Below are 21,760 nucleotides of genomic sequence, written 5' to 3' on the forward strand. Positions count from 1 at the left end.
TTTTTTCAGTGCATAAAGGCATTTAGTAATAATAAAAAAAGTATTAAATACAGGTCTATTGTGTAGAACTGCATTTAAAAAAAGTTGAAACTGTTAGAGCAGGTCGCTCGGATACTCACTCGGAGCTGCAAAGCGTGATGTGCAGTGAATGTTTCAAAGTGACTTCGTTTAGCTATCTAGCATACATTGTCATTGACTTCTAACGTTAGCTTTAGCCTTCGTTTTCTAATTGATTTTTTCATTGGCATAATGTTACATGCCATCACATGTCAATATTGATATGTTTAAATTCTATGTTAAGGCTATAAACAGAGTTGGGAGAAGTACCAGAGTGTAGGAAAAACTCTGTTACAAGTAAAAGTCCTGAAATCAAAAAGTTACTCATGTAAAAGTACCAAAGTATTAGTATCAAAATCTACTTAAAGTACCAAAAGTACACATGATGCGGATTGGTCCATTTCAGAATAATATATATTTTGATTATAATTATTGATGCATTAATGTGTTATCAAAGCTGGTAAAGGTGCAGCTAGATCAATAGCCGCTTTCACACCAAGTACTTTGCCGTACTTAGTGCCGGCACAGTGTTTCCCCTACCATTGTCTTGGAGGGGCGCTGCGGCCCGCCAACGGAGCCCCGCGCCCCCGCTGAAATTCAAGGTGTTAAAAAAAAAAAAGATTATTTTTTTTATTTTTTATAATTTAAAAAAAATAAAATATATTTAAGCAATAGCTCACAACAGGCCGTGGTATATGCTCATTATATCAAAGCTAAGGGGCGTGGTTCGGCCCGACGCGAAGCGAGCTATTGCTATTGCTTTTATAAAACGGTTACCAGGTGTGGCAATAGGAAAGAAAAATACACACTCTAATTTAAATAGTTTTTATTAGTAAATAATGATGTTCAAAATAAAATAGTCCCTCCGTTGCCTTCTGCACAAAACATAGTGCGAGGTGGTTGCTATGCAACAACACTAACAGCTAGCGAACATATTAGACAGAGAGCGTTGATCCATTATTTGGCTATTTATTTACATTAATGTGTTTGTTGCCATTTATTGTGCACCCACTGAAAAACTGTCCAGCATCAGTAGCATGGCTTACGTGGTTACTTGTATAGGCTGAGGTTGTTCTAGGCTGTTGCTTGGCGTGGCGAGAATATTGCTCCACTTTCTCCGGTCCCCGAGATTCGGCTTCCAGTAGCTCTGGAGAGAGCTTTCGCACCTGTGGCCACTAACGGTCATAATTTCTCTGCTTTGTTTCAAGACCCGCCTCAGAAAGCTTTTGAATGGTGATACTTTTCCAGTTGGTCTACCTGCTCTTCACGTAGCTCTGCATGTCGTCGTTTAGGTGCTTTTTGTTCTGGAGATAGGCACTCCTCCTCAAGCCACTCCTCCATAGTAAGACCACCCCGGAGGTCGAAGTTAATCTTAAATGTTTCCATCTTATGCTTTGTAAGTTTGTTTCGTAACGGAAGAAATGTAAATATATTTATAAAACAGACAAGTCAAATCAAGCAATCTGATTGGTCGATAGCGTTTTTGCGGACCTTTTTGATTACAGATTTGAAAACATCGTTGCTTGCTTTAAAAGTAGCACAATTCATTATGTCAAACCTTGGAAAGTATCTAAATATCCCTGCCATAATGCCAAAGGAACTGCACACTGAATATGTTTTGCCGTTTGTTGTCTATGTCTGGACCGCTGCGTAAAAAGGAGGGTTTCTGCCCCGTTACTTCTCCGCTGCTTTCTTGTTCCAGTTTGAGAAACATTTGCTTTTCAGCCCAACTGTATACAGTTTTTCTCAGAAGCTGCTGGGACTCCCAGCAGCTTCTATTGAAGCCTTCCGAGTAAATCGCCAGAACGCCGACACCTCCTCATCACTCCACCGCTCCCATGTTTTTTTTTGTGTTGCCATAAGTTATTCTCTCTCCGTTGGTGCGCGGGGCTAATGCTAATAATGCTAATGCCAGCAAATACAATGGCGGCTTCAAAAAACTTTTCAGAGTTTTACGGGGCGTGGTTTGCAATTCGCCCAGCCAATAGAAATTGGTACTTTTTTGGTACCACCTCTAGCAGGCACTAAAAATGGGTGTAAAAGTTCCCGGCACCAAGTACTCTTTTTGGTGTGAACGCGACATAAAGGGTACTAACGGAACTAAACGGGAAAAGTACAGGGAAAAGTACTCCGGTGTGAACGTGCCTATTGTCACCTTTTTAATACCTGATGAGTTTGCATACCTGAACCTTGATTTAAGTAGAATTAAGACTTTACCATGCAATATTTCTCTCCCCTGTTTAGGAGCGACAGAGAAACAGAAGCTGGTTTATATTCTGAACAGAGATGCAGCTGCGAGGCTCACCATTTCCTCTCCACTGGAAGCCCACAAAGCCAACACACTGGTGTATCACGTAGTGGGAGTCGACGTCGGCTTTGAAAACCCCATGTTTGCCTGCCTGGAGATGGACTATGAGGTAAGGTCGTGAAAAGTCAAGGTTAAGCCTTTGTAAGATAACGCCCACTGGCCTGTGTTGCAGACATGATGAGATTCTCATGTCTCTTCTCTGACTATCTCTGGAGAAAGATTGAACCTCTCTGATCTCAGCACACAAGTTCAATGTCAATGCCTACTTTTAACAAATATTGCTGACTAAACTCATGCTGTAAGATTTTCTTTTTACCTTCTTGTTTGATTCAAATCAACTACCACTCGCATAGTTTGTATACTGAGCCGAACAATGGCCTCATTTTTACACTTTTTTTCACAACTCCTCCTGATCCTGCGTGTTATTTTCTTTTTTCCAGGAGGCTGACAGTGACCCGACAGGAGAAGCTGCCGCCAACACGCAACAGACGCTCACCTTTTACGAGCTGGACCTCGGGTTGAATCACGTGGTGCGAAAGTACAGTGAGGCTTTGGAAGAGCATGGAAACTTTCTCATCACTGGTGAGCATTTTGGACCATGTGGTTTGCACTCTAGGGATAAGATTGGTCTATTTAGAAAATGCAACGTTTGTTTCTAGAAGAATCTATTTACAGTTCTGGCTGGCCTGTTGGATAAACCATCATTTAAACCCATATAAAACTGTTGTTGATATGATGAGTTTGTCATGTCTCTTCTCTGACTTACCATGGAGAAAGATTAAACACCTCTGATCTCAGCACCCCCACATTCACATTCGCAAGTTAAAGTAGGAATAGGAAACCTTGGATTCGAAAATGGAGCACATACGGCTTAAGGATTCCAGCTGTTTTCACTGCAGTCCTCATGATTTAAAAAAAATAGCCTAGGCCACTAAACACTCCTCTCTCTTTAGTTCCTGGTGGTTCGGATGGTCCCAGTGGAGTTCTGATCTGCTCCGAAAACTACATCACCTACAAGAACTTTGGAGACCAGCCTGACATCCGCTGTCCCATCCCGCGACGCAGGGTGAGTCTTAATAGAAACAAAAGAACTCTATACATGTTACACAGTAAACTATCCATTGCTGGTTTTGTTGAGTATATTTCACTACAACTTCCTACAGCATGGCAACAAAATGTGAAACTTCTCTTGGTCTCTTCTCTTTTCTAATTCAGGATATCATTTAAGTAGTGATTTTGTAATACAGCCCTATCATTTCCTTTTTTACTCTTTTTTTTGGAAGCTGTGTTTGGTCTTCTTTTTTTTTCTCTGCATGCACATTTATTTGACTCTTCTCCTTTCCTCTCTCCTTTTCCTAATCTCTTCCATCCTGCAGAACGACCTGGATGACCCGGAGCGCGGCATGATTTTTGTCTGCTCAGCAACTCACAAGACCAAGTCCATGTTCTTCTTCCTGGCCCAAACTGAGCAGGGAGACATCTTCAAGGTTACGCTGGAAACAGATGAGGAAATGGTGAGGAAAGATTAAGATTGGATGCATACCCACTTCTTTATGTGACTAATTCTTTGGTCAATTTTAGAGTGAGACAAACCGTGTAGTACAATGCATTTTCACCCGATGCAGCATAATTGTAATACCACACATATCTTCACAAAATAAATTAAAACCTCTGGATTGATTTAGTGAATACTTTTTTTTTATTGTTTTACCTTAAATCTGTATGTTTATAAGGGATTTGTGTTATTTCTCAGGTCACAGAAATCCGGCTGAAATACTTTGACACAATCCCCGTGGCAACAGCCATGTGTGTCCTGAAGACTGGCTTCTTGTTTGTGTCTTCAGAATTTGGCAACCAGTAAGTAAATTGTCAGAATTAAGACTGTCTTACCTTTTTTATGATAATGTCTTGTTACTTTTCAAAGACTATAACTTACAACCATTCAACATTTTTCTCTTTTTCATTTTTTGCTTTATTTCTTTTCTATTTTTCTCATAATGTGCAACTTTTTTTCCCTTTAGTTACCTTTACCAGATTGCTCACTTGGGTGACGATGACGAGGAGCCCGAGTTCTCCTCTGCAATGCCCCTGGAGGAGGGAGACACCTTCTTCTTCCAGCCCCGCCCCCTCAAGAACCTCGTGCTGGTGGACGAACAGGAGAACTTATCCCCCATCATGACCTGTCAGGTCAGTGTGTTAGCGTGCATTTGCGCCCATACAGAGAGCCGTATTACTCTACCTGAAGACTTTTTTTGATTGGTGTCTTTGTTTCCTGGCCCATTGTCTACTCCCCTCCTGTTTTTGACAGATTGCTGATTTGGCCAATGAAGATACACCACAGTTGTACGTTGCCTGTGGACGAGGACCACGGTCTACTCTGAGGGTCCTTAGACATGGACTGGAGGTACACACCAAAACACACAACTACATAATAACATGTAACATTAAATAATAGACACACGTACACACAGCTGTCTGAAAAAATGATGAGTATGTTCATGTCTCTTCTCTGAATAAAACTGAAGAGTTTTTCGATTGCTCTGATTTCAGCACAAAAAAATATGTTTTTACATAATGCGCTGTCCCCGCTGTAAGCTGATTACAAACAATGCACCAATCAATCACTGGTTGTTTACTGGTTGCATGTGACAGACCTTGAAACATCCTTGGAATTAGCACCAACTTTCATAATGTGATATTTGATAAACACTAAACCCCCTTTACCTCTTTCTCCACGTTCTGTCCGTCTCTATCAGGTATCAGAGATGGCTGTGTCTGAGCTGCCCGGTAACCCTAATGCTGTGTGGACAGTACGCAAACATGTAGAAGGTAAAACTTTTTTCCCGTTTGACTCTTTTTTTCCCCCTTCTGAAACAATTAAATTCTGCCTTTTTGCAACTAAGAAATTGTCACCATATAGTCTGACCAGCAGAGGGCACTCTTACAATACTGTGGCCAGCAGTGTGGTATGACACTAGCAGCTTCTGCTATGTCAACCTTAGGTTCAAAGTAAGTGAAAATCCAGCCACTGTAGTAAAATACAGCTGTAGTCAAGAAATGTGACTGCAATTTTCCCTTATGTTTAAATCTATAAAAATAATCTCTGAACTATAAAACGTCACAACAAATGAAAGTTACCAACGTAGACCACCATGTTCTGAACAAACAAACTCAAAGTTGACAAACACTTACAAAAAGTACATTTTTAAAACTAGGGATGCTCATATAAGCAGGGGTGCACATAACTGGTATGCAGGTACGCATGCACGGAAAAAATCTGAAATGCATAACGTCACTTTTGTCACTGCGCGCCTTTGCGTACCTGATAGGTCATCAAAACAGAACACATATTTAGTCTACACGTGTTTCTTGTCAACTCTCAATGGAGTAAACTACTAGACATGTCAAAAACACCAAAATACATTAGGCAGCCACTTACAGATGAAGCGTCTTATTTTGGACAGTTTAAAGTGCGAGGGTCGTGATCGGTTCATGCACGTTCCGTGATGGCCGGCCGGCCCCCAGTCAGACTTGATACCGCCCCCATGATAAATACATTTAATTATTGTGAAGCCAGCTGCAATGGATCATTGATCCACCAGGGGGTGCAGTGGGGTTCCACACTGGAGTCATGTGAAATCAACTTCTAAATAATAGATGTTGTTTAGTCGGAAAAAACGAACGAGCCGGCTCTCCCGATTTTTAATCCTAATTTAATCATCATCATTGATGTTTATGTTCACCGAATTGACATGAAATCACTGACAAATATGAATATTCTGTATTCAACTTCATTGAAACGATCAGGATGGGTGTTATTTTTCCCCACAATGACCAAGTCGCTGCAAATGATCCCATGTATTACATGTACATGGCCACATTCTCAACAAAGTTACGTAACGAAACATTCTGTATTCCTTGCTTACTTTTTATTTAATGCTTTATAACAGCTGGAATAGTTCGTTTAGAACAGGCACCTCACTCGCAATCTGCTCCTCCGCAACGCCTACCACCTACCTCCGGCTGAAATTATGAATGTACAGTAAGGCATAGTAATCATAGATAACACGGCAGGGTCCGTTACAGTTTGTTTTCATCTGATTTCAAATATTTCAAATGTCTGAAGTTAATAAATACATTCTCAGTGTTCAAGTCAATAATAGTCATATAAGAAAAGTACTGATCTAATAACAGAGATTTTATAAGGACTTTTCAATGTTCGACATCGCTCATGTGAAATACAGTAAACTGGATGTTGTGGTGCCGAGAGGCGGGGTATCAAAAGTACAAGCTAAACTTTTATTTAGCATCTGAACACACTTGTAAACAACGTGATGCCCGGGAAGCGAAGACCCGGCGGAAACAGCTGGTCTGGTTCACTAAAATGTCCGTGTACAGTATATCTGGTACTAATGTATAGCGGATCTTTGTTAAGATCCATATGTCACGGATAGATATTATATATAGAGATGGGATGGCAGAAGGTGCTATATATATATAATTCCAAAGCTGGTAAAGACCTTTCAAATTTAGCAATAATAGTCATATAAGAAAAGTACTGATTTGTTCTTGAATATTATAATAAAATAAACACCGGCTGTTGTTATGCCTGCTGTAACGTTTACTTTCTCCGTTCTCCGCTTAAGTAATTATTACTTCCTGGTTAGCTTTCCGCTCGAAATTTAAATCTGAAAATGGCAAAATAACGGAGAAAAAAAACGTTCACAGAGAAGACGACAACAATTGTCACTTGCACTTGTCATTTAGCATCTGAACACACTTGTAAACAACGTGATGCCCGGGAAGCGAAGACCCGGCGGAAACAGCTGGTCTGGTTCACTAAAATGTCCGTGTACAGTATATCTGGTACTAATGTATAGCGGATCTTTGTTAAGATCCATATGTCAGGTGAGATGGGATGGCAGAAGGTGCTATATATATATATATATATATATATATATATATATATATATATATATATATATATATATATATAATTCCAAAGCTGGTAAAGACCTTTCAAATTTAGCAATAATAGTCATATAAGAAAAGTACTGATTTGTTCTTGAATCAACTTTTTTATGGAAAATGTTTTATGTAATTTTATTTCATTTTAAATAAAATGAAAGACATTCACAGTTAATGTAATTAGATATACATTATTAATGCCATACATTTTTAAATGTAATTAGATATACATTATTAATGCCATACATTTTTGCATAAATATTTATTCAGTATGATAGCTGTCTAACAGAAGTTAAATCCATTTCTCACTTATTCTGACAATGTACTTAACCCCAAATAAAAGAACCCAATAAAAATAGTTGTTAAATAATAGTGAAGTCACGTTGTAATAACAATAATTCATCTCTCTCGGTTTTTTTTTGTTTTCTTTGTGTGCTTTGCCAAAAGCCACTGTGTCAAGTGTCCTAGTTGGGTTACCGTAACGAACAGCAGCCGGCTCTCGATTTTTAATCCTAATTTAATCGTTTATGTTCGCCGAATTGACATGAAATCACTGACAAATATGAATATACTGTATTCAACTTCATTAAAATGTTATTAACGTGCCTAAACTCAGTAATTCACTAAAAATTACTGATCCCTCCGCGACGCGGAGGGATCCCTGGGTCCCTTGATCCCTGGGTGTTATTTTCCCCCATAATGACCAAGTCGCTGCAAATTATCCCGCTTATTACATGGCCACATTCTCAACAAAGTAACGACATGACTCCCAATATTAATTAAAATGCTTTTATGGATTTAGAAAATATTTTTATTGATTTAAAACATAGTTCTATGTATTGATTTAAATTTACATGCATCCGCTAAGAAAAATAGTCCGTTGTTACCGTTTTTTAAACAGTCAGAATGAAACGGCAGCTCTCAGCTGTGTGTTCACACTCCTAACTCTGATCTTTCTTTTCCAACAGTTAAGTTAACTGTAGGTTACTCTGAGTGACAAGCTTACAGTTAGTGAAGTAACACTTTTTTTTTGTGAGTCACGACCTCGCTGTTTCATTCTAACATAACGCTCCAAATATGACTGTTTCCACTCGGACTTCAATACAGCAACACCATTGTTTGGTTTCCATGGTAGCGTGTCTCTTTAGTAGCGTGCACTCCTTTCCTGTAAATTACAGGTCCAGCCAGGCAAAACAGTAATATGAAATATGAACGTTAGTTTTTAACTGAAATGATCAAATAAAGTCAAAATGTCACAGTGTTTACAAACATTGACCATACCGTTCACCAGTCCCCACCCCACTCTTTGTTTAAAACGAATTGGCCATCGGAATGTGTGTGTCCCAACCCCCCCCTGTGATATCTCTTCACAGGGGGGAGAGAGTTAGACGCTCGTGAATTGTCAACGGGGGGGGGGGGGCCTCTCTGCACGGAGGAGCCGCGGAGAAGTGAATCACATGCGGCTTTCACACCAGCGCTTTTCCCTTTCTAGCTCCTAGCGAGAGCTTTTCTGGTTCAGCTCCCGTTTCCCTTTTCAGCTCCCGCTCTGTTCACACTGCCCAGAGCTGCCGAGAGATTTTCTCCCACAACAACGGGGGGGGGGACTGCGTCGGGTCGACGATCGTGTTGCTTTTAATCATACGAAGCCAGATTAAATTAAATAACGACTTCTCCAACCTTATACTTTTCTCCAGAGTGCCGTGGTTCATTGTTTATTAATGTGTTTCAGCATTTACCGACCGCTGCAGTGCTGGCTGCACTTCCACGAGTGTATTCTCCCGTTAGCTCCGGCTTAGCTCACACGGCTCTAAAGTATTCACTGTCTGACTGTCACACAAGCAGCTGATACATATCCCCAGTTCCCCTTAAGTGAATGTGTGTCAGTCTGAATTGACACTGTTTGGCATCACAACGCTGTTATGAAAGTTTCTCTGGTATAACATGGGTGATGTTAGCATAGCAACCGAAGCTAAACGGACTACTTGCTAAGCCGTTTTCTCCAGGCACTTTTTACCGGCGTATTTTTCATTATGATTCTACTTGTGATAGTCGGACATGACAACCTGTACAGCCCATGTATTAATTCCATCCGATAGCTGCTATAATAACAAACCAAACGTCTGCCTGCTCTCCACAATGATCAATAACAGCGAACGGATGGTCAAAGTAAGGTTTCCTGCACGCCTCGACGTAAGAGACGTAAGCGACGCCGCGTCATAGCTCCAAAGCTCTTGCCTCTGGACCGACAACTTTTTGGAGCTGGAAGTGAACCGCATTCCGGAGCTATGACGCGCCGCCGCTGCGGTGTGAACAGGAAAAACCGGCGCTTTTCAGGCTCTAGCTCCCAGCAGGAGCTGGAAAAGCGCCGGTGTGAAAGGGGCAACAGTGATCTGCTATTTTAAAGTAAATTCAACACATATCGACCCTAAATATAGCATATATTAAGAACGAGAAAGTGTTAACATCGTTTTTTGTAAACATATGACCAATGTGCGAGGGTGATGACATCAGAGCATCGTCCTATGGGCTTAGCCCCGGACAGGTACAACAGGTATTCACTCAGAGGGGGGTAGTTAACCATTTACATGTCAAAAAGCAACATACAGTAGGCGGGTGGGGGATGGTGAACGTTTACATTTCTCTACAGCAGTGGTTCCCAAACTTTTTGTGCCCAAGGCACACCAAAGGACAAGTAAAAATCTCAAGGCACACCTATTGTGCGAAATAGCCCTTATAACACGTGTTATCACTCATATCATGTAAAATATCTGTAAATGTGCATAATTATTTACTAATGCCAAATAAAATGTATAGATAGAACAATCAGTGGTTCAAGTTAGTATATTCCTCAGTGTAACATATCCACTAGTTGCAAAGCTTAAACATTTTTATATATTTTTTTATTTTAAGGGAAAGGATGTTTTCACTACTCAGTTTGTCAACTATGTTACGGACAAACTTGATGTCATTACAATCATTTGATTAAGTCCTGCACTTCAAGTAAAATCAAATTTGAAAGGCTCTTGAGTCTATTCTACCATATATCCAAAGATTTTTTAAAGTTTAAAAAATAATTGTATTAAAGTTTTGTTTTTTCATGTGATATGTTCAGCACTGTCATTAAGTTTAGGGATATTTTGTATTATAAAACTACCATACAGGTCATTTTGATAGTTTTAAGAGATGTCATGTAAAACTCCAACCTGTGTAGATATACATTATACTATAAAGGATATCAGAAGCACTATTTTAGATATTTTAAATTTGAAAAAATGAGGTGCAACATAGTTGACAATGAAAGTCAAACATTTGACGCAAATAACATAGTTGACTGGACACATTATTAACCATCAGCACTATGTTAATTTCAAGGCAGAAGTGCAAAATTCCATTGATAATGATGTGTAATGACGTCTACATGTCGTACAAATTGTCAACTAGGTTACCTGTCAACTAAGTTACTACAGTTATTACAGTACTGGGTAACTCAGTTGACAGGTAACCTAGTTGACAATTTCCCTATTTTGACCCATCATTTCAATGGTAGGCCTTGCCTGGATGACCACATGTCATTTTCTTGAACAGGTTAACATCACATTTGCACATATAATTGAATTAAAATCATTAAACAATTGTAAACCATAACAATGTACGTAACATTGTTGATTGTCAATGAGTATATTAATTGACCATGTGCTATTATACATAAAATATTGTAAAAATGTAGAGGACAATCACCACAGTGTGTTCAAAATGTCTGCCAAAGAGGAACATGGCATCATGTGATGCTGGTGACATGGTATTGGGACAAACAATTTTTGAGTTAAAGGGGGAAGTTCTGTTAGTAACATAGTTGACAGAACTTTTGCGGACATTCATATATTAAGATATTTAAATTATTTAAAGGGGGAAATGAATTAAAAATATGTTATTATTCTTTAGTATTTAGACTTTTGAAATAAATGAATCATTTTTTAAATTTACTTTAATGGTTTTTATTCATTATTTTGAATCCAAGACACCCTCAACTGAAAAACGGACATAGCAAAAACTGACAATTTAAGAACATCATGACACATTTCAAGCTAAATAAAGCATAGGATGCACATAATGTTTGTGTGATATTATAACATGCTTTCCAATAATAGGCAAAATATGATATTTTTGAAGAAAATAGTTAGAATAATTATAATTATCATCAATGGACATGGAATGTACCCTAAATTGTAGAATCACTCAGCAGTTACATACACCAAACCTTCCAGTTATATTCCTATCAATATTATGAAGGCTTTTACAGAAGGGTTTGGTCATATATAATTCATAGCCTGAATTATATAACATTTTATACCTAAAAACATGGTGAAAATTGATATTTTAGGGCTGTTGACAGTATTTTCTGATTTATGGAGTGATACAAAGAGATATCCAAAATCCCTTCTGTAAAAGCCTTAGATACTAATATGACTACAAAATGAAACAATAATTTTGATCCTGGCTTTATCCAAAGTTCAGATTTCGGTTCCTGAAATGTGTTAAAATATGCGCATATTTCATGAGGTAATGGTTCATTTGGATATTTAAACATGCTATTTCAGAAAACTTGTAATACAAAAAACAATTGCCTTATTGTAAGTAATTAACTGGAGAAATATTTAGCTGATATCTTTAAGTTAAAAATACCCTATTCACCTGGGGTGTCTCGCCTTAATTAGATGTTTGATAAGTGCAGATCACATAGTAAAACACGTACACAGATACATTATTTTGTATTTTTATTAAATTCGACAATGTCAATTTCACTTTCCACTATGTCCACCGTTGTTTTTCACAACCAATGGCAGAACTTTATTGAGGCCTGTAATTAGTCAACTACAGGTCTCTTGAGTCAGTCTTTTTCTTCCAAAAAGCTTGTGACAAGATGTTATTGCTCTTGGGGCATTAAAAACAAGATTTTAACTTTAGTTTTTTATATAATATCTGCATTTTCTATTGTGAAAAACTAAGTCTTAGTTATTTAATATATAGCGCCATCTCCTGGTTAAACCCTGAAATTGGAGAATAGTGGGAGGGCCTAACATTCCTGAATACTGGTCTTTGGCAGGCAACTGGCTGGCAGTCGGCAGGAAGCTGTATGCTGGGGTCCAAAATAAGAGGCTCCATCTGTAGGCGTTTTGCTCCCTGCAAAAAATCTCCGGACTTTATTGTACTGATTAAATTGAGCCGAGCCGCGCAGGCCATAACCGACGGACCTGTGAAGCAGAGGCTTAGATCACCGGACGACAGAGTTGTTCACCGTGTGCACAGACGGGGTTGTTGTTAACGTCGGTATGTATGAATAACAGAATTGTACCAAAACTACGTCAACTGGCTGCGGAGGGAGACTCCCCTGTGCACACTCTGTGCCCCGCGCACACACTGGAGAACCGCGCAAAATCAGCTGATCACAACGTTCACGCGCTGTGGTCAAGCTGATGCAGTTTTATTTACAACAAGGTGGAGCAAAACCGAACACACAGGTGCAAACTTAGGGTGTTAATGGAAGAGTTTGAAATCAGACAGAGGTGGAAGAAGTACTCGGCTCTTGTGTAGGAATTCAAAATGTTCCTCGAGTAAAAGTAGAAAAGTATTATCATCAAAATATAGTTAAAGTACCAAAAGTAAAAGTAGTCATTGTGCAGATTGGTCCATTTCAGAATAATATATATGATATGTTTTATAATTATTGATCATTAAAGTGTTCTCAAAGCTGGTAAAGGTGCAGCTAGTTTGAATGACTCTGTATACTGCAGGGTAGCTTGTGGATTTACTCCAGGTGGAACTAAAGTCTGATTTAAGTGTTGATTACATTTCACATCATTCATCCAAATCTGTAAAGTAACTAAAGGTATTAAATAAATGTAGTGGAGTAGAAGTACAAAGTAGCATAAAATAGAAATACTCAAGTAAAGTACAAGAATCTCAAAATTGTACCTAAGTACAGTACTTGAATAACTTAGTTACTTCCCACATCTGAAATCAGATATGATTTCAAGTCATGTGATCATTTCTTAGTATTTGATCCTTCAACTTGGCCTCAGGAAATGCAAGGACTTCACAGTTTTGGCAACACGTTTTGGAGAAAGCAAATTGGAGGCTTAAACAGGGACAGAGAGGTGCATCTGCAGCATCTTCATCACCTACCATGCAAGAAGAGGAACTAGAGGACAGTGAGGAAGACTGCACCAAACGCTGTCTCCTGGTACTCATCTGAGTAACTCACTAAAAAAGTTATGTGCACCCCTGCATATAAGAATATTTTGTGAGCCCCTGGCTAACTGATCATTAATCGAGAAGATGAATGCCTTCATGGGTTCTGTTTTAAGTGCCTAACAACTCGCGTTGCTGCAGTGATAATCGATGGGAAAATAGAGACGCCCCTATTGCTACATCACTCCATTATTATTCTCAGGCCCACATGTGTTGTTCTTGCCCAGACTGCATAAAGGTTGTGCATTATGTCTGACCTTAGCTTCCATCAACATACTGACTGTGCTTTTAAAGGAATATGCAGTCCTGATCACTTCAATGATGAGTAAAGAAGCCATGAATCACCTTTCCTTAGCATCTAGCATCCTAGGACATTTATTCAACATGTTTAGTCTCGGCACAACTCAATCAGTAATTTTATTTTCTGACCAGAATTCTTTCCTGTTTTCATTAGATGAGTTTGATGCCTACATCATCGTGTCTTTCGTGAACGCTACTCTGGTTCTTTCCATCGGAGAGACTGTAGAGGAAGTGACAGATTCTGGATTCCTAGGAACAACACCCACTCTCTCCTGCTCGCTGCTCGGTGAAGACGCGTTGGTGCAGGTGGGTGCAATGTCCCTTTTAATATCATTATTCATACCGGTGAAAAGGTACTGGCCACATTCAAGCAGTCTTGAATCATTACGAGATCGCAAATATGTACAGGTTTGTTTCAAATCAAGAATTTGTCTAGACTTAAGTTTTACGAGGCAACATTACAAAAACGGTCTTTGCACAATATACACAAAAACATATTTAAACTTCATGCAAAGTGTTAAAGATTGCCTCACAGATGACAAAATCAAATGTATCCTGATTCCTTTTAAAGATGCTTACCTTGCTGTATCTTAACAGAAGAAAGTAAAAACAAAGTAATAACATTTCCTTTCTCTCCATCCTCTTCCTCCCTCTCTCTCTCTCCCTCCCTCCCTGTTTCTCCATACAGGTGTACCCAGACGGTATCCGCCACATCCGAGCAGACAAGCGTGTGAACGAGTGGAAGACTCCTGGCAAGAAAACCATTGTGCGCTGCGCTGTGAACCAGCGACAGGTCGTCATCGCTCTCACTGGAGGGGAGCTGGTCTACTTTGAGATGGACCCGGTAAGAAAGAAGATGGTGCAACAATGGCTTTTTGACACCATTTGGTAGAATTCTATTGACTTGTAATGACATGAATGAAACACTTTAACAACAATATTGGATAATGTCTCTGACACTTACACTCTACATTTTTGAGTGTTACCTAATTTGAATCAATATGAAAAGCATAATGAAACCAGACTGAAAATGTGTAATACAGTTTATTTTGTGTCCTCTCTGTAGTCTGGCCAGCTGAATGAGTACACAGAGCGTAAGGAGATGTCTGCAGATGTGGTGTGTATGAGCCTGGCTAACGTCCCTCCTGGTGAGCAGCGCTCGCGGTTCCTCGCTGTGGGACTGGTAGACAACACCGTGCGAATCATCTCCCTGGACCCTTCGGTAAGAAAAGAAACACTAGTTTGTAAATCAGCACATAATCCTCCAGACGCATTACAACCTAAACCCTGTCTTAAGTGCCTTGCTAGCTACGTTTTGGTATGCAGTAAATCCTTTTTATCCTCCACCATGACAACATTAGCCGCGTTCACACCAAGTACTTTCCTGTACTTAGTTCCGGCACTAAGAGCCCTGGCGCTTTTAACCCCAGGGCACTTAGTACAGATCGCGTTCACACCGGAGTACTTTTCCCTGAGGGAAGATTACAAGTACAGTAGGTGGCGGTAAGCACCTTAAAGTTGTTTGCAATCCGCTACAAAACAAGAGAAGAAGAAGAAGAAAAACTTCCCGCGTATACTGTCTGTTGTTTACCTTCCGACCTCAGACATGATGGAGATGGAGTCTTTCTTCAGCATCAAAGGCAGTTCAAAAGCTTTAGGAAAAGGATTGGCCGACGGAAAGCACACATGATTGCCATGTTTCACCGTAGGATGGCTGATACAGGATCTGTTTAATCGCCATGTCGGTTTTCTTTATTGCACTCTCAAGACATAACATTAAATAGAAATATTTTAAATGTAACTAAAGTGTCAGTTGTACATGTCAGTAAACATTGTCAATATAAAATAAAGTGTCAGTTGTACTATATAATAACAGTAATAACAATATAAAATAAACTCCCAGCTGTAGGGAGTCTCAGCAGCAAACCCACCTTTATTATATATCTTCCTGAGACCCACTGCATCCGTCTGCCATAAACACTATGCAAACATACATGTTAGTTTTGGCCCATAGTGGACTCCATGTTGTGTTGTGTGAAATGGGGGGGAATTAAAAGTTTAGGTCAAATAATATTTAAAATGATATAAATTGTCATATTTGTGTATGTGCCCCTGCCATTCCCCCACAAGGTTGCAACATTGATGATAAATAAATGACAAATAAAGCTTTGCCAGTTTATAACCGATGAAACATGATGGTATCAGAATAATCACATGTGATGTATAGGATGCTACACAGGTCACAAAAGATAAAGTGTCAGGAGAAATAAGCTTAATCGCCATGTCGGTTTTCTTTATTGCACTCTCAAGACATAACATTAAATAGAAAATTTTTAAATGTAAATAAAGTGTCAGTTGTACATGTCAGTAAACATTATATATAAAATAAAGTCATAACAGTAATAACAATATAAAATAAACTGTCCCAGGTGTAGGGATATTCTCAGCAGCATGCACACCTTAGTGCAAAGTTGTGTGTCGTGTGTCAGTATTTACAAAAACTATACCAAATAAACTGTTATTAAATGCAGTTTGTCGCTCATCCTGCCGCTGCGCCGACGCTTCCTCATGGCGCAGCGCCCACACTTCATCCTGGTGCTGCTGGCGCTCCATCTGCTGCTTGAACACTTCTGCCTGGCGCTCCATCGAGGTGAGCATCTTGTCCTCCGTTTCCTGGGCCTTGGTGAACAGCACCATCTGATCTCCACGCAGCGACTCATTCACCACGGCACGCCGGTCCTCCAACGCCTGGGCGGTGTCAAAGAAATTCGCATCCCGTGTCCGCTTTCCTAAGAGGGGAAAATAAGCAATATACAAGATCTGTTTAGTCGCCATGTAGTTTTACAACATACTAGGAATGTGTTTTTTCTATTTTCACAAATAGAATTAAGGTTTCACAAATCTGAAACTGTGTTATAAAGAATGTTTAGACTCTCTGGGATAATCCAGTCCAGATTTGATGAGTCTAGGTATAGTGGTTTTAGATCAGGACCTGGTCTAATGTGGTCTACATGTAAAAAAAGCACTGAAATCTCCCTTTTTTGTATTTTCACAAATAGAATTAAGGTTTCACAAATCTGAAACTGTTATAAAGAATGTTTGGCCTCTGGGATAATCCAGTCCAAATAAATCGGCTATGCAGCGATTCAAGAGGTTCAAACACGGAGGATTGTTGCTTTTTGAAGAGTGCTTCATGTATGCTTGAACTTTGTTTAATGTTGTTGAGGCAAGTTAAACATAAAATATTAGCCTATTATGGCTAGCATGGCTAGCTTGATCTACTGAGCAAATAAAAGTACATCTGAGACCATTATTGTGCAGATTAAAACCCCAGTGCATGTAGTTGATTTTACCTTCGTCGTGGTAGTCATCGTTGGCCACTGAATCCGCCGTTTGTAGTCCTGAGTTTCTTTATATTTAGCCGGCTGTGCACAATTCCCAGGTCGAGTGAAAGCTACCGAACTGGCTTCAATAGCATTCCCTGGGTCGCATCCTCGGCGTAGATCTCCAGAAGCGCCGACACCTCATCATTTCTTGATGCTTGCCATAACTGCTTTCAAAAACAAACACAACGCATGGAGCGTTGTGTTTTTGTAGCGAGGAAAAACAATGGCGTCTCCACACAACATTTTCAGAGTTGTACGGGCGTGGTTTGCAATTCGCCCAGCCAATCAGCACTGGGGCACTTTTGGAGCACTTTTCACCCACAGAAAAGTACGCTCTCTGAGCTGGCTCTAAAAATGGGGGTAAAAGTACCCGAGATTAAGTACGATTTTTGGTGTGAACGCGACATAAGGGGTACTCACGGAACTAAAACGCGAAAAGTACGGTGAAAGTACTCCGGTGTGAATGCGGCTATTGGGTTTTAAGCCACATTACTTCTTTGATTATTGACATGAATCCCCACCTGCCATAATTAGTTTGTTTACTTTCTTCTCAGGTCAGTAACAACAAGTAATATCCAAGCTTGTTCAAATAATACCCAATTCTGGGATATACCAAGCTACATCTACCATGACAATAACATTTTAAACATTGGAGATGTATTGGGCAATAACATCTTTGCAGTGGATGTTATAAAGATAACGTTGTAATGCTCTGTAGGCTCAATTTCGGATAATTCAAAAATATTGGTGGATCTTGGATCCTAAAAGATAAAGTGTATCAAATTTGTTGTAAATTAAAAATGAAAGATTAGTTTCCATGAAATAATAAAGAATGATGAACTTCATAATTAATGCCAGCTCAAAGCACCTGAACAATTTTGCTTACTTAGGGAATGTTTTAGTGAAAGTGTTACTTAGTGTTTCAGTGTTTTTGGTGACAGAATTATTGAATGATGACACATAATTGTTTTCAAAAGGTGCAGCTTGAATATTAAAAGGGTGCACACAGTTGCTGAATAGAAGTTACTGCAGAAAGCTTAATTTCCAATAGGCGCGTTCACACCAAGTACTTTGCCGTATTTAGTGCCGGCACTAAATACACACATCCTCATCTCCACCGCTCCCATGTTTTATTTTGTGTTACCATAAGTTAGTCTCTCTGCGTTTGTGTGCTGGGAGAATGCTAATGCTAATGCGAGGATAATAAAACGGGGCGTGGTTTGCAATTCACCCAATCAGAACTGGGGCACTTTTTTCCCCCAGGAAAGTACCATCTCTCAGCAGGCACTAAAATTGGGGGTAAAAGTTCCCGAGATGAAGTGCTCTTTTTGGTGTGAACGCGACATAAGGGGTACTAACGGAACTAAACGCGAAAAGTACTCCGGTGTGAACGCGGCTAATGTCCATACCACCTAGAAAAGAAAAAAAACCTTCACGTTTATGCACTGTAACAAGAATGTTTTGTGTGTTGAAATGGTCTTAACCCTCTAAATCTTCATCATTCAGGACTGCCTCCAGCCGTTGAGTATGCAGGCCCTGCCAGCCCAGCCTGAGAGTCTGTGTATTGTTGAGATGGGAGGAGTGGAGAAACAGGATGAACTCGGAGAAAAGGGAACCATCGGCTTCCTCTACCTCAACATAGGGCTCCAGGTATGCTTTCTCATTTACAAATCTTCAGTTTTTTTTATCAAAACCCCTATAAGAAGACCCATCATATCCACTCTTAATGTGAGCTCCGACTGATCTTTTACTTAGTGATAGATTCATGAGAAAAAACAGTTTTGCATTCTTTATTAATGTATAGGATAGGGATATGTAACCCAATCCTCTATACAGGGATGCAAACTTGTCACCTTTCGGCGAAATTCGCCGTTTTGAATCCAAAATAGGTCGTTTGTGTGATTCATGTAGCTCTGCAAATAAAATATTTTTGTGGTATGGGGGGGGTCTGGGACCCGGAGTAATCTGCGGCCGCGAGCTGTTATGTGCCATCATGACACGCATGGTGTTCTTTTTTTATATATTATAATGGAGCGCGAGCTGTGTGCTCGAGTCTTCCTGCCTGTCGGCTCTGCTCATGGATGTATAATAAGGCTCTGCTGCTCCGGGATGAGGGTCTAGCTTCAGCAGCTACATTACCTACGGTGCGTTCGTTAATATTAACTGTGCGGTCCGGAGTCACCGTGGCACAGACTGGACCGCTGGTGAACAGCTGTTAGAACGGGCCGTTCAGGTGTTCAGAGCAGAGCTCCCTGTCGGAGCGGCAGAGCGTGATGTGCACTGAAAAGTTTTTCTGTCGCAATATTATTTAATGAATCGTTGAGCTAGCTAACTAGCATACATTGTCACTATCTGCTAACGTTAGCTTTAGCCTTCGTTTTCTAATAGTTTTTTTCATAGGCTATAAACAGAGGTGGTATAAATATAGATATTGTACTTGAGTAAAAGTAGAAGCACTCAGATCTTGTACTAGAGTAAAAGTAGAAGTACTCCGATCTTGTACTTGATTAAAAGTAGAAGCACCAGAGTGTAGGAATACTCTGTTACAGTAAAATAACTTTTACTTGTTCCTCAAGTAAAAGTAGAAAAGTATCATCATCAAAATATAGTTAAAGTAGCGACAGTGAAAGTAGTCATTGTGCAGATTGGTCCATTTCAGAATAATATATATGATATGTTTTATAATGATTGATCATTAAAGTGTTCTCAAAGCTGGTAAAGGTGCAGCTAGTTTGAATGACTTTGTATACTGCAGGGTAGCTTGTGAATTTACTCCAGGTGGAACTAAAGTCTGATTTAACACTTGATTATATTTCACATCATTCATCCACATCTGTAAAGTAACTAAAGGTATTAAATACATGTAGTAGAGTAAAAGTACACCATTTACCTCTGAACTGTAGAGGAGAAGAAGAACAAAGTAGCAAAACATTGAAATACTTAAATAAAGTACAAGTATCTCAAAATTGTACCCAAGTATAGTACTTGAGTTTATGAACTTAGTTACTTTACACCAGTGGCTATAAAGATAGAAAGACTAAGCCTTGCACAGAGGCATGAAAATACATTTTCAAAATGCTCAACAGTCCTGCCAAAATTATAAACTGACTGCTACACAATTAAAATAAATGCTTTTATACATTTCTATTAGATGTGACTCTTTGGCGTTTCTGTTATTAACACTGCTGCTTTAGTTGTTCTGACTGCTAAAATCCTCTGTTATTCCTCATTTGAAAGCCGATATTTCGGGGGGCTCGGGCCTCGAATCCTTGTCACCTTTTTCATACCTGATGAGTTTGCATCCCTGTCTATAGTTGTTCTAAAAATAGCTACAACAACCCATGACATCAATCAGAAGCTCTGCTCAAACATGACCCACAATCCGAGATCTGCTCTAATGTCATCTGTTTGAATTTATAAGCCGGTATCTGGATCATGTCATCTAGTAATCTTTGTGTCTGTTTGATCCCTTCTCTCAGAACGGCGTGCTGCTGAGGACTGTTTTGGATCCAGTGACTGGCGACCTGTCAGACACCAGAACACGCTACCTGGGGTCCCGACCCGTCAAGCTCTTCAGAGTCAGGATGCAGGGGCAGGAAGCTGTATGTGATACTAACATACAATCATCGCACACACACAAAAGATGATGATATAGCTCCAACATAATAAAATACATAAATCGGTGTGCATTTTAACCCCTTAAGAATTGGTAAATCTGTTTCCATTCATGTGAATCATTGGAAATCGTCTCCTCTCGCTTACAGGTTCTGGCCATGTCCAGTCGCTCCTGGCTGAGCTACTCGTACCAGTCGCGCTTCCATCTGACCCCGCTGTCATACGAGACTCTGGAGTACGCTTCTGGCTTTGCCTCTGAGCAATGCCCTGAAGGCATCGTCGCCATTTCCACCAACACACTGAGGTATGGATATACACTGCAGGTAGACCTGTTTGAATAGGCAGCCCTATTTGTCATACTTATTTAAAAGGTCTCTTAGATGTTTGGTAAGTTCAAGAGAAATGACATGCAGAAAAATATGCATTATCAGTGTTTCCCCTAGGATGGAGTCATAAGGCGCGTTCACACCGGAGTACTTTTCACCGTACTTTTCGCGTTTAGTTCCGTTAGTACCCCTTATGTCGCGTTCACACCAAAAAGAGCACTTAATCCCGGGAACTTTTACCCCCATTTTTAGTGCCTGCTGAGAGATGGTACTTTCCTGGGGGAAAAAAAGTGCCCCAGTTCTGATTGGCTGGGCGAATTGCAAACCACGCCCCGTAAAACTCTGAAATGTTTTGTAGAGCCGTCATTTCATTATCCTCGCATTAGCATTATTAGCATTAGCATTCTCCCAGCGCACAAACGCAGAGAGACTAACTTATGGCAACACAAAATAAAACATGGGAGCGGTGGAGATGAGGAGGTGTCGGCGTTCTGGCGATTTACTCGGGAAGGCTTCAGTAGACGCTGCTGGGACTTCAGCTTCTACTGAAG

General features: G+C 39.9%; 1 protein-coding gene across 4 annotated transcripts in view; it reads left to right on the plus strand.

Annotated features, from left to right (window-relative positions):
- sf3b3 (splicing factor 3b, subunit 3) overlaps positions 1-21,760 on the plus strand; it is a 40,363-nt gene that overhangs the window by 2,913 nt on the left and 15,690 nt on the right. For all 4 annotated transcript variants that reach the window (XM_034141410.1, XM_034141411.1, XM_034141412.1 and 1 more), the window contains exons 5-18: positions 2,302-2,474; positions 2,806-2,947; positions 3,319-3,431; positions 3,742-3,879; positions 4,119-4,222; positions 4,387-4,552; positions 4,674-4,769; positions 5,122-5,194; positions 14,037-14,188; positions 14,571-14,726; positions 14,949-15,104; positions 18,775-18,918; positions 20,748-20,870; positions 21,033-21,187. In XM_034141410.1, the coding sequence (XP_033997301.1) occupies positions 2,302-2,474; positions 2,806-2,947; positions 3,319-3,431; positions 3,742-3,879; positions 4,119-4,222; positions 4,387-4,552; positions 4,674-4,769; positions 5,122-5,194; positions 14,037-14,188; positions 14,571-14,726; positions 14,949-15,104; positions 18,775-18,918; positions 20,748-20,870; positions 21,033-21,187 (1,891 nt within the window). The remainder of the gene's footprint in view (positions 1-2,301; positions 2,475-2,805; positions 2,948-3,318; positions 3,432-3,741; positions 3,880-4,118; positions 4,223-4,386; positions 4,553-4,673; positions 4,770-5,121; positions 5,195-14,036; positions 14,189-14,570; positions 14,727-14,948; positions 15,105-18,774; positions 18,919-20,747; positions 20,871-21,032; positions 21,188-21,760) is intronic.

This window comes from Trematomus bernacchii, unplaced genomic scaffold (assembly GCF_902827165.1).
Source record: "Trematomus bernacchii unplaced genomic scaffold, fTreBer1.1, whole genome shotgun sequence".
In the NCBI taxonomy this organism is placed as follows: domain Eukaryota; kingdom Metazoa; phylum Chordata; class Actinopteri; order Perciformes; family Nototheniidae; genus Trematomus; species Trematomus bernacchii.